General features: G+C 41.2%; 1 protein-coding gene across 4 annotated transcripts in view; it reads right to left on the bottom strand.

Annotated features, from left to right (window-relative positions):
* RABGAP1L (RAB GTPase activating protein 1 like) overlaps nucleotides 1-25,516 on the bottom strand; it is a 736,622-nt gene that overhangs the window by 149,386 nt on the left and 561,720 nt on the right. For 3 of the 4 annotated variants that reach the window (XM_032838758.1, XM_032838756.1, XM_032838757.1), the window contains exon 19: nucleotides 2,902-3,030. In XM_032838758.1, the coding sequence (XP_032694649.1) occupies nucleotides 2,902-3,030 (129 nt within the window). Of the gene's footprint in view, nucleotides 1-2,901; nucleotides 3,031-11,938; nucleotides 12,625-25,516 lie in introns of those variants that run through there. The other variant, XM_032838762.1, reaches the window with a different exon arrangement.

The raw sequence follows: 25,516 nt of genomic DNA, 5'->3' as shown, positions 1-25,516 counted from the left end.
CTTGCCATTAGGCACAATATGGATGGAACTTGAGGGCATTATGCTAAGTGAAGTAAGTCAGACAGAAAAAGATAAATACCATATGATCTCACTTATATGTAGAGTCTAACAAAACAAAACAAAACAAAACAAAAATACCCAAGTTCAGGGATACAGCACATCGATTGATTGCCCAAGGCAGGGGGTAAGGGCTGGGTGAAATGGGTGAAGGGCGTCGAAAGGAACAAATTTCATTATCAAATGATGACATTATTCATTATAAAATAAAAAAGTCATGGGGATACACTATACAGCATGGTGACTAGTTAATAATACCGTACTGCCACTAGGAATGCAGAGCTTGAAAGTTCTTACTATGGATGGTGACAGGAGTTAACTGGACTTACTATGGTGATCACTTTGCAATTTTGCAACTGAAACTAATATAATGTTATGTCAATTATACCTTAATAAATGTGGTGTCCTGTGAGTACTGTTTTATGTATCTAAGAAACCATTACTCTCCTTAGATAATGCAAAAACAAAAAACAAAACCCGAAACAAGACCTAACAACAAAAAACAAAATCAAATAATTCATTATTACTTAAAATAAAAATTCATGTCTATCTGCTCACGTTCACATAAATCATTCTGGTTGCACATGTTCATTCCAAAAAGTCGACCCAGATCATATTTTGAACTTACTTCCTAATATTTTAGGTTTCTGTGTCTTTCAGATCCCATGTTTTTGGTTTGACCATTGTTAATGTGCCTCCTTCCTCTGAGGAGCTTCATAAATTATATTGGAAAAAATCTTTCCCTATACATCTCACAATTCTGGATCATTTGCCTGGGTTTTCCATTCTCATTGATTGTCTGATGCTACCAAATTTCCCTTAAAGACATTTAACTTTCCATCTTACCTGTACCTCCTAACTCTCTCATCTCATTCTTAGAAATGAATGTTTTATTTTAACAGACTCCTCTAGCACTGTTCTAGTTAGAGTACTTGGATAGCTCTGGAACAATCAAAGGCCAGAGCCTACTTTTCAAACACACCACCCACAAAATTCAGTCAAAGCCACCATGACCACTGAAATGTATTTTCAAAGTCTACAGACAAATGTAACTCATGCTTAGTCATTTGGCCCAGCCGAATAAAATAATCAGTCTGGAAGGCTTTACAAGTTTGCATTTTAGGATGAAGATTCAGAGGTCTGTTTTGCTTAGTATCTTTGGAAAACGATTTTTTGAATACACAATTCACTTGAAAGATAATATATTTTTTTCTGTTCAGTTATTTACGTTCAGCACTGAATTATACTTTCTGATATTCAGAATTTACTTTAAGTTAAATCAAAAACAACACTGTTAGACCAAAAAAGTGTTAGAGTAGGTACGGTGCTTAAATAAAGTACGTGTCAAAGTACATTATAAGTAATGAGCTTAATAACCTAATGGCAACTCAATCTTCTAATCACCTAATCCAAAATCCATGGAGTCATCTTGACTCCTCATTTCCTCTCATACTCATGTGTAATATATCACAAAATCTTTTTGGTTCTCTTTCAAAATATACTCAGGTTCCAATCACCTCTGTCTCCACTCCATCACTCTGGTAAACTCTATCATTATATCTCAACAGGATTACTGCAAAAACCCCTGTGTGATCTCCCTACTTCCACTCTTAACTTTCTAGCAGTCTGTTCTCAACACAGCACTGTGATCCCCTAAAATCTCAGACAGATTGTATCACTCTACCACTCAAAACCCTGCAAGAGCTACCCACTTCACTCAAAGTAAAGCCTGAATCCTTACAAAGACCTATATTTTCTGGCTCCTTGTGAGCTCTCTAACTTCCTTGTCTATTGCTCATTTTCATTTACTTCACTCCAGCTACATTGGCCTTCTTACAGTTCTTCAAACCCACCAGGCATAAGCCAGCCTCAGGGCCTTTGAACTAGCTGTTGCCTCTGCTGGAACCCTCTTTCCCCTAGACATCTGTACAACTAACCCATCTCCTTCACCTTTTTAATAAGATCTACCTACTCTGACTACCTAGTAACAACTCTAACTTTCCTTCTCCTTACTAATCCGGTCTTGCTTATTTTGCCCTACTTTTCCTTTTTTCCTAGCCACTTATCACCTTCTAGCATATTAAACATATTATTTATTATGTTAGTCATTTATTGTCTGTTCCCTTCTGCAAGAACATGAGGTCAGTAAGACATGGGATCTTTGTCTCTATGTTCAGAAGGGAAATTTATATTTATGTCATAGTTAGGTGAGAAGATTCCCTGGTATATTCCAGAGGTACAAGAATTAACATCAATAAATTGGTTCCAAATCTTTAAAAATGTGCTCTCTCATCTTGATACCATAATTTTCTGGATAGAAATTTCCATATCTAATTATTTTATAAAACTTGTTTAGTTTTATAAAACTAATCTAGGAGGCATAGGATAAGGAACAATATATCCATGACCATTTCGCAGATGTGGGGTGAGAATGGGCAGACGAAAGCTTTCCAAGTCCCTTAGAGGAAAGAAAGCACTGCCTAAGCAGGCTTTTCTTGCTTTGTCGTAAATAATCCTAAAACAGATGGCCAAAAGCTAAATACTAAGTCTGCGGCTATGGAAACCACTATCACAGCAGACCATTCTAGAGCCCTACCTATAAGAAAAATTTTTGTCTTCCTATTGCTTCAATCTGAACTGACTAACTTTCACTCCAAGTCCTACTGGAAGGTATTAGACACAGACCAGCCTTACAGAAATGTCTGGGAGAGACTGTTCATACTCAGTATCACCTTAAACATAGTCAAAATCCAGCAACGTGTAGAGAAAGGGTTTTATATAATTAGACATGTTCTTTCTGCATTCAGGTTCTGTCTTCACTATATATAAATCCATGTACCTTACCTTAATGTTGCAAGCCTGCTCCATCAATCTTCTGGCATTTTCCTCCGCCCTGTATCTCTTTGGAAGCTGAACTCTGAAAAACTTTAAAGCACCTTCAAAATCAGCCTGCAGAAGATCTTCCTTTGAGGTCTGCAAAATAATCCCAAGAATCATCATTACATTTTAGCCTGCCTTCAGGACAAATACACTGAAAAAAGAATTTCTAGTCCCTCGACTGCTTGTTTGTAGCTAAGATCTAGCTTAGTTCCACAAGTTTTTAGGAACAGATTTCTAACCTCTTTACTATAAGCTGAAATAAGTCACCATAAATCCTGGGCAGGATATAAGAATTAATTAGTAGGCTAACATATTTAATTTACATAACCTGAAGATTAGAATGGTGGATCCCAGCAAAGCTAACCATGTTACAGCTCTGAGGGAAAGGGAGAAAAAAAAAAAAAAAAAAAAAAAAAGCCAGAAAAGCAAAACATTTTAACTCTAGGTCTAATCTATGACTTTAGCTTGCTGGGCGAGTATTTTAAGGATATTATTAGCAACTTAGCTGAAGACATAGACAATGTAATCAAAGCATATTAAAATTATATATAATGAATACCTAATGGTACCATTAATGGTACCCCAAGGGCCTTCCAACTAATGACAACAACAGCTCAAGAAAATAAGAAAGTGATCCCCCACCTTAAAGAATGCTATGAAAAAGTAAATGAAGCAAATCCCTTAACTAGCAAACTTCTTACGAAAACTGTTTGCAAAATTTACTTCTTCAAGAAATAACGACTTAAAAATAAATAGATGCATGCATAGAAAAAAGATGGAAAGGAAATAAAAGGTTTCTCTGGATAGTGGGATCATGGGTTTTTTTCCCTTTTATTTTGCTGTATTTTCCACAGTAAAGATTTTGTAATAAGAAAGACAAGGTGTGCCTAGCTGGCTCAGACTTTTGATTTTTTGGTGTTGTGAGTTTAAGCCCCACATGGGGTGTGGAGTCTATTTAAAAAAAAAAAAAAGAAAAGAAAAGAAAAAGAAAGGTCGGAAGTATTTTAATAAACAACCATAAGCAATCTTTGGCAAACACTCTGATACAAGTTAAAGATTAAGCAGACTGGGTACACAGAAGTAAGCCAAAGAAAAATGAGATGTTTTAAGAGTCAGAAATTAATTGTCAAAAACTTCAGTAATAGGGGCGCCTGGGTGGCTCAGTGGGTTAAAGCCTCTGCCTTCGGCTCAGGTCATGATCGCAGGGTCCTGGGATCGAGCCCTGCATCAGGCTCTCTGCTTGGCAGGGAGCCTGCTTCCCTTCCTGTCTCTCTCTGCCTGCCTCTCTGCCTACTTGTGATCTCTGTCTGTCAAATAAATAAATTTAAAAATCTTAAAAAAAAAAAAAACTTCAGTAAGAAAATGAAAAAACAAAACAAAACTAACCAGGATGGCTAGAAATCATAGAACTATGTGCTCGTTCTAAATATTACTTTATTTAGATTCAAATGTAGAGCTGATTAACCTTAAAGGCTGTCCTGAAAGAGTATAAGGAAATCAGAGAAATTCCTGCTCTTCACAGGGCATGAGTCGTCTTCAGCACCCTGGTCCCCAAACCATTAGACATGTCCATCGCTTAGGTGAACCACAGCACTAACCCACTAACTGGTCTTTGCTTTCGTTCCCCACAGCCCCCTCTCCTTATCATAGCCAGATGATACCCTTTCACGTCATGGGGTTCTTCTGTGTAAAGCCCTCCAGGGCTTCCTACAGTGCTCAGAATAATCCAAAATTGTTACCATGGCTCCCAAGACCCTTCATGATCTGGAGCCCCTGCTTTCCCCTCCAACCTCGTCTTGAACCACATCTCCCTCCTGTTCTCAAGCTCCAGGCACACTGGCCTTGTTCCTGTTTATCGTACAAACCGAGTTCATTCCTAGCTGAAGGCAACTGCCCTCACTGTTCCCTCTGCCTAGATAGTCTTCTCCTAGATCTTCATAAGGAGAGCAACTCCTTGTGATTTAGATTTTCAGCTCCAATGCAAAATCTGAGTGAGGCCTTTTCTGAGCACTTAAATTCTCCCCCACCCCCAGCCCACCAAGTAATTTTCCACCAACGCATTTTCCCGTTTTACATCTGTTTCCTCCTAAGGAAAGGGGCCTTGTCTGTCTTGTGCATCGCTGTATCCACAGTGACAAGAATAATAACCGGAATATAGGAGGTACTCAATTAAAATTTACTGAATGAATGATCTACTTTCATCTCCCCTCCCTTTTAAACAGAAACATGTAAAATAAAATATTAATCCATACAGCAGGCATTTCCACAGGGGTTCCAGGTTGCCTCAGCTTCAGATCCATAAACCAGTAATCAGAAAGTAGAGCTGGGCTAACAGCAGCAGTGGAGAAACAAGCCTCGGTACATCTCTGATTGACTTCCTCCCTCGTGGATACTTAGACACGATGGCGATAAGCGGTAGAGGGAACGTTTAGCAGGACAGAGTGCTATCGACTCACCTTAACTTAGTTGGGAAAGACTGTTAGGGGAAATTTCAGCCTAAGAGGGGGCTTCTCTGGCCGACGTGCCAACTGCTGAATTATGGGAAATCATCCAGCTGCCAGATACACCAGACACTACATCCCCAGTCTTCTCTTCTCAGCTGTGTTACTGGCTTTGATGATCAGCTCTCTGGTAACTGTCGGGAAAACTCAAGACACACTGCTTCTAGAGTTCGTGTTGACGCGGGATGAGCAGCTACCCCAAAGACTCTGAGGGCACCGCTTCTACTTTTTCTGCAACCAAGCTCTAGTTACCTGGTAACACACACCCCCAAAATGCTGGTGTAATTCCTTGCCTGCAGGCAGTAGCGTGATTACCGAATACTGGCCAAGGCCTCATTTCAAGTCCAGCCTCTGAGCTCATGCAGAAGCAGGAGGGTGAGGATTAAAGAGGAGGAATCGTGAAGCCTGTGACATGTGACCTCTGGTCAGCCATGGGTGGCCAGGACAGAGAGATGCACTTTGAAGGAGGCCATCCGCTCAGGGAAAGTACAGCAAGAAGCTCACCACCTGAATGGGGCCGAACCTGGGCTAAGTCTCTGGAAACCAGAATTCAGAGCACCCTGTGACTGCCCTTTCCATGTCACTGCTTGCCTTCACGATGCTCCCGATCCCACGGCCCACTCCGTTAAGCCCTGTCAGAGAGGAGCTCTAACGACCCCCGAGCAGAAGAACTCGGGCAGACAGACATGTGGAAACTGCATGGTAGTCTGTCCCCTATTCTCAGTTTCTAGAAAGTAGCTGGCAGTTAAGGAGACTCAAACAAGGCTGCAAAGTGTGAACTAAATCCATTCTGATCCCAGCTCTGGCTAACTTGTGGGGCTGCTTAATCGCCACTGTTCTACTTCAAAAAGGGAGTATCTTCAACCTCAAGAATTGGAGAAGGAAGTAAGTCAAGTCCTGTAGGTGCATTTTGTGAACCCCAAAACAAATCTAAGGGATGACAGTTTGGAAAGTTGTCTCTGGGTTGCTCAAATACGCTCAGGTACTGGTATTTTAGTAGCTAAAAACAGTACCCTGCTCTCAGTGACATTTTTTTTTTTTAAGATTTATTTATTTATTTGACAGAGATCACAAGTAGGCAGAGAGGAAGGCAGAGAGAGAGGAGGAAGCAGGCTCCCTGCTGAGCAGAGAGCCCGATGCAGGGCTCGATCCCAGCACCCTGGGATCATGACCTGAGCCGAAGGCAGAGGCCCACTGAGCCACCCGGGCGCCCATCTCAGTGACATTTTTAATTCCAGAAAGCAGGCAGGCTAAGTTGTAAGAACTTATATTCCTATCATGGACTGAAATAAAGCTAATTTCATTGAGAATTTAAAAAAAATATATGCCAGAAGACAACCTTAGGAGAGGCAAAAGCCACGCCAATAAGCAAAAAGTATATTAACAAAAACCTTGCTGGCCATTGCTCCAGAAGACAATCTGCAGTCCTACTATGATTCTGGAGGGCTTTTTCCTCCAATTTAAGAGACTCCCATAATCTCTAAGTATCACCTCCAAACACCTTTCTATGGCATAAACAGACTGTAAATTTATAGGGGTAACCCTCCATTTTCTGACAGATGTATGCAAGAGGTTCTTCCCTCTACAAAGGAGGAATAGATACCTCTTGGTCTCCAAAAATTTGGATGCCTCACTAAGAATTTATCACAAAGTTGTTTGGTTTTATAAACACTTTGTAAATATCACAATTTGCACACATACATGTGTACGTATCTATATAGTGGGATCATACATTTTTCAATTGATTACATATACCCTTTTTCTAAAATGGAAGATATTTTTAAAAGCCTGAGAGGTCTCACTACCTAGAGATGAACATAATTAACAATTTGTTATATTGCTTATAATCATTTTTCCTATCCTCACACACACATATTTAAGAAAATTTGAATCATATTAGTATATATCACCTTGCTAAATATATATGCTTCACAACTGTCAAGCATTAATGTAACAGTCTTAGTCCAAAATATAAGTAGCAGTGCTTTCTATGAAACTAAAACATGACTTCACACAGCTTGGTAATCAACTGGCTATGGAGATGTTGTAATTAAGTTTACAGTTGTATGTATGAATGCTATGTGTCTACCCTGATTATGAAGAGAAGCTTAACCCACGAGCTTGTGGTTAAGACCCAAGCTTTTAAAAATGCACCCCTGCTTCTCCTCCTTTTGGCTAAGATCAAGTGTAAAAATGCACCTCTAAAATTCAAGGACCAAAGCCAGTACCCAAAAGAGGAGAGGCCAGCTTCTGGATATCATTATCCATCTGTCTTCACTACAACAGAACTCTGTCAGGCTAGAAGAACTGATTGGAGCTGGAAAGGCTGTTCTTCAACTGGGAAATTCTTTGAGTTTTTCTATATTGTCTTCAGAATAATCGTGAGGGAAGAGTATCATAATGAAAATGCAATTACTTTCCTGACATTATTTGTTAAGTAAAATTAGCTAGAAAGTAACACAGATGAGAGCTAGGGAAATTTAAATAAGCAAAGATATGTTTTCTTCCCTTGCAAAACAGAGAACTCTATCAGCTTTTAAATAAGAATAAATGATAACTTTTGAAAATTAGTGGATCTATTAACATTCATCTTTTGCTTCCCAAACTTGCTGTCAAATCCTTTTAAGTGATGATATGGAACATGTTTATCAATTACACCTCCAAAGGAAGGATTACTTCTTTCTTCATTTGAATAGAATTATATATAAAGATTACTAAAAACATTTCAATCAGCCCTACTTCTATTTCCTTTCAAGTAGATAAAGAGAACTATCCAGAGGGAAAAGGTAAGTAGGATTTTTTTTAAAAAGTAGGATGTTGATTTAGGTATCCTTTCCACTTCCCTCAGTAAAATGAATTAAATTAAATTCCCAGGCACATGAGAGACCCCAACATAAATTTGGTTTACGAATTCATAAAAACTCCACTTCAAGCACATCTTGTATTAAAAAGTCACAATTGATAAAATGCAAATTAGAGAGTAGCTGTAGGACTTATCTTAATATAAAAACTGATTTCTATATTTTGAAGGGCATCAGAAGTATGCATGCCAACTTTTGTATTTGACTCTTCAAATTTCAAGAGTTATAGTCTCTCTTCAATGAGGAATCCTTGAAGCAGTTAAAACAGAAGTAAGAATGGGAGACAGACTTGGTCTTCTGGCTTTTCACCCCAATAACCAATCCTCCTTCGGATTCACTGTGCACAGTGCCCACAGTGTCATACTGAAACATAGCCAACATTGATATTAATATAGGATGATCTGGTCATAACATCCCACACCATATATCAGCTAATAAAATCTAAAGGGAGAAAAGGGAGATTCTGAATAGGAATACAATAAAAGTTTTTCCTTTTTCTTTAAATTTCACACACTTACAGAGTATGGACTCTGGCTATGTGTCACCACTGATACCATTTCCAGTGTGTTTTTCCCACTGAAAAATTCAGTGCAAGAGTATCACATTTTAAAGTGATTTTTTTTTTTTTTTTAAAGAGGCAGGGTGGGTGGCAAGGAACAGCTCTAACATTCGGGCGTTAGCTCCAGATGCTTCTGTTCTGAACCTCTCACGACTCTTGGATGATCAATCGTTCTTCAAGGGCCTCTGATAAGCAGCAAATTCTAAGTCTGATTATTTTAGGGGATTATTTTTTTTTTTTAAATCTAGATATGGTTCTCTTTCTCACCTTTGCAATTTTTACCACAAATGGCTTTTTCTTCCTTTATAGTGTCTAACAGGATTTCTATTCAGTAGAGACATATTTTTGGAAGTCTGGGAATCATTTGGAAGCACAGGCTTTAGAAGAGGGAAACCTTACTTTGCTGGTATCTAGGATACCTGTATCTCTTGCTTTGGAATTTTAATTTCACCAAAGAAATGTGTTTGGTGAGTCTATACACAGAATTTATGCCTTAAGATAATATCTACAATGAAGTACTTGTACTTGATTTGTTAAAGGGAAATTATTGTTTACTAAGACTAAGTGCACCTCTGAAGGACAAGAAGCAAGAATTTCAAATGTAATTTAAATAAAAACTTAAAAAAAATTCAAATGTGCTTGGTATTCTAATCGTTTGATGGTCCCTCTGTGAATCAGGGGACAATGAATAAGGCTCAAAGTCCAAATCTACAACACTGTCTTGGTAGATCGTCATACATTTGATCAGTCCATCAAGAAAATTAACCGACATGAAAAAAAAAAAAAAAAACCACTGGGATCTTTAAAGTAAAATAATGTATTTACATGAGTCCAACCTACATGCATTCATGTTTAAAACCTATCTGAAAACCAAAACTTCAATGCCCACCCTTTGGGGTGGTAATGGAAAGACTGTAGTATTGCCTGTGGCAGGATCCCTCTCAGGACCAGCCTGTGCAGATCGGCCATCGATCCCACATCATCAGCCAGTCCAATAACACACAGCTGAACGACTGTACTTCCTCCTGGTACACATGCTAAATAAACTTTAAGCAGTAACTCACTGGATAGCTGATCGCAATTCACAGCCATATTGCTAATTAAAGGGGATGTGATTTCCCAAAGTGTAGAGTACCCTAGCTCTATCAATGATCTTTTCAGTACAATGCTATATAACAAAGTCAGAGATTGCCAAATGACCCTACAGACAACTCAGTATATACTTTCCATGTGTAAGTAATGCAAATGGCACCATTACCTAGGCTGAATGTGAGCCCAAAACAACCCAAGGGATGTACGACCTTGAATACCTAATTGGGCAACCAAGCCAACTTCATATGGTTGCAACATACAGAGCCACATGACCTCCAGAAGATGTGAAGTGTATGAACCCAACTCTTTGTGGATTTTATGGCCGATAATTGGTTTTAAAGTAAAGGCATTATAAATTCAAGCCTAATGTGGATTTAAGTATGAGAGACAGTCTTAGTTATCAACTTATGTTTTCTTCAAAGCATTGAAAGTCTGAAGTGGCAAAGGAAGGCAGCACCAGATTACTGGAAAGTTGGCAGTGGGAGCCCTGGAGTCACAAAGTTAAGTAGTCTTTAAGAATATGAAAATATTTGAGAACCAAAACAGACTCCTCAAAGAGATGTAGAGAATTTGTTGAAATATATTTTAGCACTTAATAGTGTCAGAGGTCCTGAATAAAATGCTTTTTCTTTCACTAAAACAAAACAAAACAAACAAACAAAACCACAAAAAACTACCAAAAAACCTCCTTTCTAATAGAATATAAACCTTCAGTTTTCTCTTTTTTAAGATAAATGAGGTTCAGGGAAACAGAATTCAAGTAAGTACTGATGACCTCACCTGGGCATTAACACGTATGTATTGAACTCTTTTTCTTTCTTTCCCAAATGACAAAGAAACTGTATTTCTCAAAAATACCCCCTCCCCCATAATTATATGCTGGTCACTGCTTCTAACTTCATCTTGCAAAGATAAACAGATTTTCTTCAGGGTGAAAAATCCCTCCTGCATACAGCTACCTAAAATGTTGTTATGATTAAGCAAGGGGGATGATATTTACATGCAAAAACATGCATAAAGACTGAATTGGTAACTGCAAAGATAATATAAACAGAGATGAACTAGACTGATGAAAGAGATATGAGAGAAAAGTGTTAAATTCAGTCAACGTTATACTTCTGAAAAGACTCAAATATGACAGAACCATAACGAAGAACAGTCTGGAATGGTATTAAACTCCATTGTATAAAATAGACAAAGCTTAATTATTCTTGTTCAATTACCAAATAATGGTATAGGACTACTGTAGACCAATTACATTATAGAACAGTTGCTAGGTACAGTTCTCAAACCACTGAAAAGAAGCCCTGCACCAGCGATTGTGGGTATTTAATTTTAACCCTTGGTAGGAAGTGAGGAAGGGTGATTTTCTTCTTGTGCAGGAAATCAAAAAACAAGCAAGCCAGACTTCCCAGATTCACAGCACAGACCCAACAGCTTTAAGCTGCTTCATAGATACACCGTTCAAGCATTCCAGGAGAAAAATTTCCAATTTCTTACTCAAGGATTTTTAAGGGGTAAAATTCCCTAACCAGTAAAAAAAAAGAAAAAAAAATCAAGTTGGCAATCAAACGGTGAGGTTAGAACGCAAACCACAGTAGTCTAGATAAGTAGCAATGTCTGTTGTGAAATTTAACCCTTTGGAGATGTAAATAACAGAATGCCTATATCAAGCACTTGGCTATTCTACTTTACTGCTGAGTCTAGGCAACCAGAAAACATTTTTTTTCCCCCTGCCACAGAGATAATGCTGCTAATGTGGCCCTGGGCTCTCAGAAAAGAGCCATAGCTCCTCTAGCCAATTAAGGAGTGGCGTGGACCAGGCTCGGCCAGAGCCCCAGGGCAGCGGCCACTCAGCACTTCCTGCTGGGTAGTGTGGGGAAGAGGAAAAGAAAACAGGAGACTGCAAGCCTCTTTTAGGGATATAGGAATTCTCACAGAGGGTGGCAGATTCCCTACAAATGAAGTTCAATGAAAAACAGTCTCACCGCCAGAAGCCGAGGCACAAACAGACGATGCCCCATCCCCAGAAGTTCCAGCACTCGACATGCATACTCATTCACCAGCTTGCTCCTCTCGTCGTGCATGTCCTGGGACTTTCTGACTGGAGGTGTGAGCTTAGCAGCTGGGGCTGGGCAGGGCACCCCTTCTTCCATGAGCAGTAAGTAGGTGTCCAGAATGAGAAAGCTGGATCTCTGATCCCCAATTTTGAGAACTGCAGTGGGAAGGGAGCCAGGCTTAGGTCTCCCCAGGAGCACGCACAAGCCAGTCTGTGGTGGGAACTGTCAGCTAACGTCTCCACAGGAAGAACATTTTGGCTAAATTATCCACTGTGCAAGAGCCCCAAAGTAGACTGGAAAACGAAATCAAATACTGAGCTAAATAAAAAACGGCAAAAGCAAACGAATGCAAGAAAATGGCCAAGAGTGATGCAGGAGAGTTCAGATACATGTGTTAAAATGTACCAGCAGCTCAGAAGGGTCTAGCATGTAAAGAGAGTGTGTGTGTGTGTGCGCGCGTGTGTGTATGTGCGCGCGTGTGCGTGCGTGCGTGTGTGTGAGCAGACAGCAGCAGCAGTAGCCAGGAAGCCAGGGCAGTTGTGAAGCTGCAAGGAGAAAAGGATGAGCTCATTGCAATCCTTGATTCGTGACAAGCAGCGCCACGGCTGCCGCCGCCGCTGCCGCTGCCGCCGCTGCCGCCTCTCGCTGTGAATCAGTAATGAAGGGGAAGGGAAGGAAGGGGAGGGGAGAGGAGGAGGTAGGTGAATGAGCATGCAGAGTGTGTCTCGGGGGAGAATGCTGTAATAAGAAGCCAATGGCGAGCCGTTGGACAGATGTGCTTCCCCCTCCCAGTCCACCTTCAATCTATGTTGTTAGTCTGACAGCTCACGCTGCTGAATTCTAAAGCCAGAGACAGAAGATCTAGCTTCTCTTCCCACGTAACGCTCGCAGAAAAGCCAGACAGCCTGCCAGCTAAACGGCTGACCTTTCTTCCCTCTTGCTTTCTAATAACGATAGCAGGTACAAGTCTGATTTTATGCCGCGTATTTAAAGTGGGATGCTCCGATGCTGGTTGGACGACGGAAATCTCCCCAGGAGAGAGGTTGAGGGTGAAATGATACGGGGTGAGGAGACAGCAAAGACCTAGCTTCCAAGAAAGGACACACCCTCAAGTTGCAGTGTTTGCGCAATAATAATGACTTTTTGCAATGCTAGCGTGTGAAGTTATTTCAGCATTCTGGGAAGTCATAATTAAAAGGAAGATTTTTATAAGCATGCGGTGTGACAAAACATAAACACCTCCAACATAATAATGAGCATACACCTGAGGAACCACTGAAGTGGAGATTCTCAAAGCAGTAATAACTTCCTTAAGCCGCAGATCCTGATAAACTCTCAGTTAATAGCTCTAAACATTATTCTGATGCTCTGGTCCAATTAATCCATCCCTACTAATAAAACTGCAGATTATCCATGCTTTAAAATTTTACAGTGTCAGTATGTGTTATATTAACTTCCTTGACGTGAATAGTCAGTTACAGCCAAATGAAGGGGAAAAGACAAGCTCCCCTTCGGGAGCAGTTTGTAAACTTCAGCAAACAATGAACTAATCGCGCTCAGAATCTTGGTGCTGCAGTTCTGTAGCAAACACCAGACCAGCTTCTTCATGCAAGTTGTAGTATGATACAGAGTAAGAGAACCACAGCAAGTTCCTTCTGAATCTTGAGTTTCCTGCTCTGACAAAGGAGAGTTATAGATCTCTAAGTAACAAAATAGAAACATCAGCATATCTCTGTGATATTGGTTAAAGAGATTAATTACAGAACTGGGGTGAAAGGCAAATACCGCCTGCTTTAACAGCACATTGTTTCTTTTTCCAAAACTCAGTAAAACATTTCTGTTAAATATTTTGAGTATTCACAAAATCTTAAATACGATATTTATATATTGTTGTCCAGTCTTCTGTTTCTTCCAAAAATGATCTTTTTTCCCCCAAAATGATTTTTCTTTTTTTCTTTTTTAAGATTTTATTTATTTATTTGACAGACGGAGATCACAAGTAGGCAGAGAGGCAGGCAGAGAGGGAGGAGGAAGCAGGTTCCCCGCTGAGCAGAGAGCTCGATGTGGGGCTTGATGTGGGGCTCCATCCCAGGACCCTGGGATCATGACCTGAGCCAAAGGCAGAGGCTTTAACTCACTGAGCCACCCAGGTGCCCCATTTCTTTTTTTCTTTTCTTTTCTTTCTTTTCTTTTTTTTTTAGAGAGAAAAAGAATGTGCATGTGCTACAGAGGGAGGGGGAGGGGGAGAGAGAGAATCTTAAGCAGGCTCCATGCCCAGCAGTGGCCCACTGCCGGACTCTCCCTCATGACTCTGAGATTATGACCTGAGTCAAAATCAAGAGTTGGATGCTTAACCAACTGAGCCACCCAGATGTCCCTCCAAAAATGATTTCTTAAAAAACTAGAGATTTTAGTGTAGAATGATCAAAATCATCAGAATCTCTCTCTCTCTCTCTCTCTCTCTCACACACACACACACACACACACACACACACTACATTTCAGATCCCTAAGGTTCTGGAGGAAATGTCTCATGGGTTACTCAGGTTAGCTGGAGGGGGAGACTGTAAGGTTGAGGACAGGGGTTCTGGGCCTCTCAGAACCTACCCACCCCCAACCCTGCCACACACCCCTCTGGGAATAGCTCCATTTTTATCTTGTTTACATACTGGAGTTCTGCACGAGATTCTGTTTGAAAAGACTGTGCAACTGCTGTGTCAGTGTGCAAAGCACTGTCATGGAAGCTTCCCTTTTCAGGACAAGGGGATATTTTTACTTGCAAAGGAAGGGAGAATTCAGTGACTCCTTTGCTTACAGGACTTTTTTGGACTGATATATTTTTTAAAAGATAGGGGAAATGTTTCCATGCAACTGACTTGGTTTCAAAGACACTGGCAGAGTCATTTATTTTTTCTTATATAAACCAGAACAAAAAATTTCTTCCCCAAATGGATTCTGGTAAGAAGTCAAAATTAATCAAAAGACTTTGGAACTATGGTTTGGCTTTGATGGTCACAAAAGAAGTGTTATTAAATGAAATAACCAAAGTATGATATTTTAATAAGCAAACCGAGTTATACTTAAAGCAATTATAAACGTGGTCCTGTATTTCAGTTTTCCTAATCTCTCCATCATCCTCCCCCTCAAAAATGCATTATCGTTGAGTTAGTGAAGGTAAGGTTCAGGTTGGGCTCTGAGGGGCCGCTGCTGGGAGAGCAGCAGTGGTTTCATGGGGCGATGGCATGGGTCCAGATCGTACCTTCCCTGACCAGTCTGAGGAACGGGGGCCACACCAGAGCCCTGCAGAAGGCTTGGGGATCAGAGCAGTGAGCAGCCTGGGGAAGAGCAGGAGGAAGGAGGAAGTGGGCGGAGGCCCAGCTGGCTACTCCCCCCCCCAGCCAAGATGCTGAGCCAGAGGAGGCAGAGCTGGCACCGTGGGGGGTGGAGAAGATGGAGCCGCTGACGCGCAGAACCCGATGCAGGTCCTAAGGCTTCATAGGCCAGACCCGCAGTGAAGAGCGAGGACGGAGATGGAAAGGGAGCAGCAGCATAGCACGGAGCAACCACGGCTCTGTTCCCATGGGCCCAGAACATAGTGAGCTGCTGAAAGGGGCAAAGGCTGACGGTCGAGAATTACCAGTGGGAAGATATGGTACCAAAGGCCCACCAGGCCCAGAAGGCATCCCCTGCCTGGAAATGACCACACGGAGAGGGGTGTCATCTCCCTGCACTCCAGGCCAGAAGGCGCAGAGGAATGAACACATTCCAGGTTGGAATGTCCATGCCCATCCTCTCGCCTTCCTTTCCACATCAAGATGAACCAGGCTTCCCAGAAACCTACTCACTCAGTTCTGTGTATATGGAGATACCAGCCCAAGCCCAACCTGTCTTGGCATGTATCACTCTGGGGAGAATAAAGCATTCTCTATAAACAGCCTCCCGTCCTGAGCATCATCCCTCGCTTTCAAAATTTCCATAATTTTTCATAATTTTTCAGGTTGTCCCTTGAGAATAGCCATTGAACAGTATCAGGTAAAATAACTCTTCACTGGGTGAAGTGGAAGAATGGATTCTAGTCATTTTTGAAGCCTTAGAAGAGTGATTCATCTCAGTGAGCATTTTCTCTTCTCCCTTCCCAACTCCCTGATGAGATTCAGTACAGTACACTTCTGAGAGATATATTTTTGAGTTATAAAGTAATCCAAAGATGAAACTAGTGACAGGAAAAAAAAAAACTCTTCTAAACTAACCAGTTAAAAATACATGATTTCTCAAATTTTCTTACACTATCGTGAAGATTAAAAAAAAAAAATCTGTAAAGGAAGTTCAGCAGCAAGTTGAAGATAATATGGGAAATTTGGATGAATCATGCAATGAGGCAGAGTGAGAAAAAAGTAAAGAGGACCAGGCAGTGGTCCCTAAGCCATGGTCCGAAGAACAGAAGGCTCTCTCTGGAGTGCCGGAATCAGGTGGACGGTGGTGCAGTCCTAATCAGAGCCTTGTGCTTGAGTGCTCTCCCTGAGCCCCTCCACCGAGTCATGATTGCTGGACACGTGCGGGACATGAACAGACGCCCATTATAAAATTAAAAGCATATTCGACTTAATTTGTGGAATTGATTAATTTATGGAATTGCAAAGAAACATGCTAAGTAGTCACTTCAGGGGTTACACAAACATTAGAAAGAGAATTAGCCAAATACTGATAAAAGACATTCCTGTGAGACCAACTGCCTCTTCAGTTCTAACCCTGAAGATTTAAACACTTAGTAATAACTAGGAAAGGACCTATATGCTTCTCAACTTGGAAAGGTAAAAGGACAAAAACGGAATTATTTTTTTGTAGGATAGATAATTTTTTAATTTTTTATTTTGATTTTTTAAAGATTTTATTTATTTATTTGGGAGAAAGAGGGAGAGCACACCTGAGACAGGACATGAGCAGGGGTGGGGGCAGAGCGAGAGGGAGAAGCAGACTTCTGGCTGAGCAGGGCTCAAACCCAGGACCCGAGATCATGATCTGAGCCAAAGGCAGATGCTTTTTTTTTTTTTTTTAAAGATTTTATTTATTTATTTATTTGACAGAGAGAGACACAGTGAGAGAGGGAGCACAAGCAGGGGGAGTGGCAGAGGGAGGGGGAGAAGCAGGCTTCCCACCGAGCAGGGAGCCTGATGCAGGGCTCCATCCCAGGACCCCGACCGAGATCATGACCTGAGCAGATGGCAGATGCTTAAACTAAATGACTGAGCCACCCAGGCGCCCCTGGATAGACAACTTTTTAAAAGATGCACCCTCGATAATTTGGCAAGTTTCTAAGATCAGACAAAGGTCTTGACGTATGTGTAAAGTTCTGCACAAGGCACAGCCTGCCATTCACGCTCTAGCCCTGCTGCTGCCTCTGCAGGTGGAAAGACCCCCCAGATGCTGCTTCTAACTTTATGTTTATTCACACTACTTGAAGAAGAGGCTAAAATGAAGTGTAGTGAGACTGAGCCTATCAGTTATATCGCAGGGAGATAAGTCTCATTGTTTTGTAGCTGGAATTCATACCCTGAAGAACTGGAGTACAAAATAAAATATGACATTAACTGACATCGTGGTGGGTAGTTCAGATAACAGGTTTATAAGAATTCAAAGGGGAAAAAAAAAGATTCCTGTAAAATATTATGGACTTCCCTAGTGTTTAAGAATGGTTTGACCTCTAGTAAGACTTAAGGCATAACCATTTTAAAGGAGTTTGTTTTTTTTTTTAAAGATTTTATTTATTTATTTGACAGAGAAAGATCACAGGTAGACAGAGAGGCAGGCAGAGAGAGAGGGGGGAAGCAGGCTTCCCTCTGAGCAGAGAGCCCAATGCGGGGCTCGATCCCAGGACCCTGAGATCGTGACCTGAGCCAAAGGCAGAGGCTTAACCCACTGAGCCACCCAGGCACCCCAAGGAGTTGTTTTTTTTTTTAATAGAAGAGAGAACTTTCTCCCAACAACAATAATTTAATAACGTGCTCAACAGTCACAGTAACAATTTTTGTGGTAGATTCTAGCTTAATGCCTTTATCAATGCAAGAACTTTTAGTCTCTTCAAGAGTTGGTCATTTTGCCTCTACTTCCTTATCTCTATTGACAACTATCTCTAAGGGCGCCTGTTTTATTACCGGACATTCGTTTGTTTAGAAAGTACTACTTGCAGTAAGCCAGAATGTGAAACTTCTAGTCACTGGGTTGGGGAATATATTTTATAACAACACAGAATTAAGTCAACTTTTTAAATATGACATTAATTCAAATATTTGAAGGCAGTCTCAATTTCCTTATCTCCAAGCTAACCACCCCTGTTGCTAACTGGACCTACCATAACCTGGTTTCTGTACCATTCTAAAGCGTTCACAATCCTAACTCCTGGGTAGAACACACGTTTTGGACAATGTCCCTCAGTAAGGCACTACCTACACTAAGAAGGATACTCTAGGTAAGACAGCAGGATCATAAAATAATGCGTTGCTAGACCCTAGAAAGCATCAGAGTCTAACGTGTTTATCCGACTGATGCTAAGACTGAGGCAGCAGATACGTGACTGGTTTGGGATCACAGCACTTGCTGGAGGCAGAGCCAGGAAGCCAAGATCCCAGAGCCCAGTTGCATGGCCGGGAACCTTGCATTTCCTGCGATGTTGTTGTCTTCCAATTAAGGTAGCCCTTTAAACAAGCAAACAAACAAACAAACAAACAAACAGCTCTCTTATTAGGAAAACTGCTTCACCATTTTATTTCACATGGAACTGACCCGGAGCCTGTGCCCCCTCCCTGCTATGAAAGGATCTAAGACTCACAGGGGTGAGTTGAGAGGAGCAGCCAAAAGCCTCCTTGAGAATAACCCCTTCTGAACACACACTTAGGAGAACCAAGCACAGCTCTGTCTTCTCCGTGTGTAAGCAAGGTGCACTCTCTCCTTCGATCACCATTAGAGAGACTCCGTCCCTGGGAGCTCAGCCAAGAGTGCGTCGTGAAGAGCGGCTTTCTCGAAGCCATGCTGGTGATGCAGGCTTGGACAGGGAATGCTGTCTCAGTTGATTTATTCTGCTCCCTGGGCACTGGCTCTAAGGCTCCCATTTATTTTCAGGTAGGCAGAAGCATAAACACATGTCAGCAGGGGCCTGGTTGGTTTTTTTTTTTAACGTTACATTGATCAGATTAAAATGATGATCTACAGAATCGCACTGTTCCTTGATCCTCTCATGCTGGATCAGCATTTTACTTCTTATTTTTATGTGTTTGAGTGTATGTGTGTGTTGCTTGTCATGGCTATTAAAAATAATGAGGCACTTGATTCATCTTGATAAGCGCTGAACTGCCTCTACCTTCTTCCCATGGTCCACCTCCAGCTCTCTATTAAATTTGCCATCTCTGGCATCTTCATGTTACACAGAATGCGAAGTGTAGGTTAATAGCTGTCACTGAGAAAAATAATATTTTCAGTGGAGTCGCTATATGGGTCAGCCCATGTATTAGCAAGTGAATTGGTTTCCATAAAATGAATATGTCAAGACGGGGACAGTCAGGGCTTTTTTGCATAGACAAGTCCATGTTCTGGAATAACGGTGGTAATAGGTAGTCTGGCTGTACTATTTATTTGCCCCTGCCCCCTGCTCACAGCTTCAGATGGATTCAGTAGAATTTCTGAGGTAGCAAAATGCTGAGAATGGGGGTGATTTTTTCCTCTACTTTCATTGGAGGTGATCTGCTCCCTCTTCACCTCCCGTGAGAGTTCAGTTCCTGTAGATACCAGCACTGGCACAGGCTGACTTATGTGATGGTAGCAGAACAGGTACACAGAGGTCTTCCCTGCATGGTGGACTCCTTTACCTATCTCACACTGCTCTTTGTTCCAAGCAGGGCCTAACAAAGTCACAAACTCTGGTAGATAAGTGCATAACTAACAATATAAATTATAACAGTTACTACTTACTCAGTATCTACAAAGACTATGAACGAGGCAAGCCCTTAGAGTATGCATTCCTGCATTTAATTCTAACAACCACTGATGACCTTTTCCCACTGGAGGCACCTGAGCTTAGAACAGTGAAGTGACTTGCCCAAGATCATGTTGCTGGTAAGGGGTAACTGCAATTATAGTTTTTAGATAACTACCGAATATTTAAAATCTAACTTGAGTTATTAAACAGTGGAGGATCCTAGAAACTAATCAAATTAGCCCTTGTGCTCAAAAAGCAGCACCTGTACCCTGGTGATCCTATCCATACCCTTCTTGTTAATCGCTACTGAACAACCCAGCCACAAGATCAGCCCGCTATCCAGAGCTCCCAACCTGAATATCCATCTCCTTATAGGATCTATGCAGCCTCACATGTAACTTGATCTCAGCCTCCAAAGTCACCACTTCTTCCCCGCACAGATCTTCCTCTGACATGGGTGCTAGGAACATGTCGGTGAGTGAAGCAAATGCAAAATGTTCCCTTAAAGAGCATTCTGTCTGGTGAGGTCAGTTATTTCCCTGACATGTCCTATCCTGGCTAACAGGTTCTCCATCTGCCCAATTATACAGTAGGCACCTGGGTGTCATCCCAGAGTCCTCCTTTTACCTCCCTCTACCTCTAACCCATCAATCAAGTGGGTCCAACCTCCTCACCATCTCTCAAAACTATCCCCTCTTCTCCACTCCCAACTCTTCTGCTTTGAGATCAGCCCTTAGTATATGACATTCTGGGATCGCCACTGTGTATAAAACTCAAGGTATTTGGAGTTCCCCGCGTACACCTGCTAACACCACGTCTCCAAGTCTTTGCTCTTGCTTTCTCCTTTTCTTGAACTGTGCTTCCCCTCTAATTCACTTACCTTTTCTTAATCTGTCAAAATTCAACTCTGATATTACCTCCTGCAGGAACCACCCTTCAACCCCACATTGGGACAACCGGCCTGCTGTTTGCTCCCCCAGGTCTCCGCCTGTGCTGTCTCCGGCATAGCACCTGCAGGCTTATGTTTTAATGAGCTGCATGGAAATCAACAGGTAGGGTCCCTCTCCCCTGCTAAGGCCATTGGAGATAGGTATCATGTACCATCCTCCTTCTTGTCCTAAAAACTGAGTAGATGCGGTTACTTGACACAAAATGGCTACGCTATAATTGTTTCCTGAAATGGTTCAGCATTCAAGATGGAAAAACATGTGTAGCTACAGAGAACGGCAGCTAAACATTTCTCTGATTAGAGATACTGGTGCTTTAATATTTCTGAGGCTTTTAAGATGCTCTTCCCTCTTTCTGGAACATTTTCCCTCCATCATTTTTTCCTTTAAAAAGTTTTAACAATCCTTCAAAATGTTACCAAAAGAACAAAAACTGAGATGTCAGACAGACCTGGATTTAAAACCAACATTTGATGTCCCGTAACCGTGTGACTTGAGGAAAGCTAACCTCTTTGAGTCTCATTTTTCACTAAGGAAATAAGGTTTAAAACAGCAATGTTATGAAGCTGCTAATATTACTAATGACTGTGACATCTCTAGGTTGGTGAGCTGGGATGATAGTACAAGTAGTAACTGACAGGGAAAGCACTGGGGCCAGGAAAGGGTGAAGGATGAATGGAGTTAGCAAGAAATATGAAGCAGTCTGTTGGAGATGTTCCACAGGCCATGGGAAAGAGGAATCTGGAGCCAAAGGACGGGTTTAGGAATCACTGGTGAAATATGGGAATGAATGAGGTAAACGAGGGAAAATATGAAACCTGTGAAGAGATGTTCTAACATTATGTCATGATATTCTCCATTATGCCAGGTGTGATTTAATAACTAGTTGTATTTTATTAGGGAAATAGTTGACCCCACCAGACAGAATGCTACTTAAGGAAACATTTTGCATTTGCTTCACTCACCAACATGTTCCTAGCACCCAGGAGAGTGACTACATATACAAAGAGCTCAAGAAATAATTACTGAGTTGATGAATGATGGAATCTCATATAATATTCACTGATGGACTTTCTAGTCGTTTGCTTGAAATTTGGTGACCTAAGTATTAGTAACGTGAGAATACAAATTCCTAATAAAATGTGCCGAGGTGGAGGTAAGAATAAAAATCTCACAAGTGCCTATTGTGGGCCAGACCCCGGGCCACCCACATCCATGCACAGGTCTTACTCCATTCCTGTAATATGGGGTAATGAGATCACTGCTAAAAGAAATGATTTGTTCACGTTTTGCAAGTCAATATTTTTTAAGTTATCACTACAGCCAACGTGGGGCTCGAACTCACAACCCTGAGATCAAGAGTTGCATGCTTTTCTGACCGAGCTTAGGCAAACCCGCCTTTGCAAAATCCATCTGCCCTATTTCTACAACATCCTTGATTCCTTGATTTCCCACTTTCCCTCAGCCTTCCATGTCCAATTTATCTACAAGTCCTGTCAGCTCTGTACACAACATTATCTGAATCGGTCTTCTCCTCCAGCTTCACTGTCACCACCTTAGTCCAAGCTACAGTCGTGTCCTGACTCGGCCTTCTGAAGTAAGTCTGACTTGTCTCCATTCTCGCTTCTTTTTCAATTCACATTCTACACACCAGAATTCCTCAATCCAAATGTCTTAAAATCATAAATCAGATACAATTTCTCCCTGTTAAAACTTAAACTGGTTTCCCCTTAAATCCCTATGCCAACACTTTGCTGTTTATATGTCTCTATTCATCTGGTCCCTGCATAGCTTCCTGACCATAGCTCCTTCCTCTCTACATCTCACTCACTCACTGTGCTCCACTCACACTGGCCCCCTCTCTGTTTTCAACATACAAAACTTCTCCTGCCTTAGGCCTTTGTACTTGCTGTTGTCTCTGGTCGTCATATGTCTGGGTCCACTACATCATTCAACTTAAATGCTAATTTGCTCACAGAGGCCTTCTCTTACCATCTTATCTAATGGAGAGCAGTAACGTGCTGGATTCTCTTGTATTCTTTCTTTCACAACATTCATCACTATGATACTGTTTACTTCTTTCTCATGTATGATCTCTTTCTCCAACTAGAAAATACCAGGGCAAGGCTCACAGGGGAGAGGAGGGAGAGTTTTAAATAATCTTTACTGACAAGTTGTTAGAGAAAAACATAAATGTAAAATAAGACTCTGGTTTCAGCTTCTTTTTTTTCATTTATTCATTCATTCATCTTTACTTTAAAGGATTATTATTTTACAGAGCCTTCTGAATCTCTCTTTTCTTTAGCAACCAGGAGTCAGTTAAAATGACTCCTTGACATTTACAGATTCGATATTTATGGTTTCAGCTCTCCCTGAGAGACCCCACAAAGCCGTAACACAGCAACCTGTGGGTTTACTGAGGAATGAATTTAGTTACTTCCGTGTAGCAGATGGTAAGCAAGCTTACCTGATAGTCTTTGTTCTTCACAGTTATTCTATGTTCTTATGACAAGGCAGTTATTTTATCTCAATTTTAAAAAACACTGAATAAAAATATCATAGTGGTATTAAAACATTTAAAAGCATTGTAGAACATATCTTTCTTGAGTGTCAAGTTGTTTTTTTTCCCCCCTGAACCTATGTCTATACACATCTTTGAACAAAAGGTCTACCTGGTGAACTGTAGCAATCCCATGATTAATACCAAATGTTATGCTTCCAAAAAACGCTTCTATGAATCTATAAACATCATAAAGACTAGCCACCTAAAACTGCAGAAACCATTTTAGACATGCAAGTAGCTGAGTCATTGTGGTTTTTGGTAGAGAGAGGCTTCTATATTTAAGAAAAAAGATATCATGAAATTGGTTTTTAAAAATGTCCTGGAAACTCTGGATAAGATATGCTATAAAACTATCAACTACTTTAGGAAGGAGAAAGAAATTAACACCACAAAATAACCAGAAACACCCCTTAGACCAAGTGGGAATAGAGAGGACTAAATGAGCTCAGGGGCAAAAGGTGAAAGAGGAAATATTCAGTTCATTATGCACATATCATGAGCCCAGAGTTGTGCCTGGGGCCAGGGGAATATACAACAAGCGCATAATATGGTCTCCATCTTCAGTGGCATTACAGACTTGGAGCAGAAACAAGACCCATGACTTGGACATGAGGGGATCCCCGTGACTGCAACAATATGCCTAACAGGTACATCTGAGGACACTTTCTGATGGAAATGAATGCCCCATGATGGGCTTATATCGGATACAATGAACAATACAACGAAGACAAATCTGTAGAAAGGTGAATCGGGTAGCAGAGGGCAAGGGGGTTTAAGAGAAGAAGACACTGAAGGTAGACAAGTTATAAAGCACTTGCAGTGAGCCAAATGTGAGAAGAGGAAAGCCTGGACGGGTGTGGTTGCCATGGACACAGAGCAATGCTTAAATCTGAGAAGCATCAGAAAGGAAAAATAGCTCTTCATTATATTCGTGTAACTTTCCAAGTACATGTGGCTTATTATGTCTTCTTTTATATAACTCATTGATATAAGATTGCCAGAGAGAATATTCTTTACCAAATCAGGGATGGGCGCACCGCAGAGGAAGTGAAATGCCTCCTGACATATGAATTCTTTCTCCAAGTCGCTGATTTTGAGGCACTAAATTTGGCTAAAAGATCAATGGGTTTGGTCACTTTTCCTGAGAGTCTAATTATTAATGGGGTTCAAACCCTAATGCTTTAGGCAGAACAAGAGGCAGCTGATCTGAGAGCACTTCCTCACTTGTCTAGGGACACACCAGTTATCACTAAGTGAGCAGCAAGACTGTGTGAGGCCGACTGTTAACGGTCTAATAAGCTGCCCTCCCTCCAAAAAACATTTTATGTGTAGCTCCTTTCCTTAAAATTAAAGAGAGGACAGGACTGGAAAGTTGTGAAGAGGACAAGAAAGAGAAAGAGAGGAGAGAATAGCAACGAGAATAGCAATGACTAAGCATTTATTATGGAACACATCTAATCGTTCCCATATCTCCCTGATGGCACCTGGGAAACGTTGCTCGGCGTTCCCTGTACCCTACCCCTTCCATCTCCGCTGTCACAGCCTTGGTTCAAAGGGCCTTCATGATTTCTCCCCTGGACTATCCTAATAGTTCACTACTCTCCGTATTTATTACCAGTGCCTCCACATTTCCCTTTATTTCTCACTGTTTTCAAAATTTTCTTCCTAAAACACATCTAATTATGTGACTATTTGAAAGTAGCCTCTGGCCCACAGGTTCAAAGGTTAGCACACAGCTCTAACTATAAACCACCCTTCAGACAATCTAGACCTCTCCTGCCTTTCCAATTATATCCGTCACCTTGACACCTTAAGCCCAACGTTCTCATGAAGCTTCTTCCCCAAAATGCTGTATTTTATGATATTTCTGGTGCTCACATATGCCGTTCTCATTGCCTGAAATATCACTCCTTGTCTTCTCTTGTCATCTTTTTAAGTTTTATTTATTTAAGTCATCTCTACACCCAATGTGGAGCTTGAACTCACGACCCCAGGATCAAAAGTCAGATGCTCTTCCAACTGAGCCA

The sequence above is a fragment of the Lontra canadensis genome, unplaced genomic scaffold (genome assembly GCF_010015895.1).
Source record: "Lontra canadensis isolate GAN:19392208 unplaced genomic scaffold, GSC_riverotter_1.0 scaffold106, whole genome shotgun sequence".
NCBI lineage: Eukaryota > Metazoa > Chordata > Mammalia > Carnivora > Mustelidae > Lontra > Lontra canadensis.
Note: the sequence above shows the minus strand (reverse complement) of the source record. Positions and strands in the feature narration are given on the sequence as shown.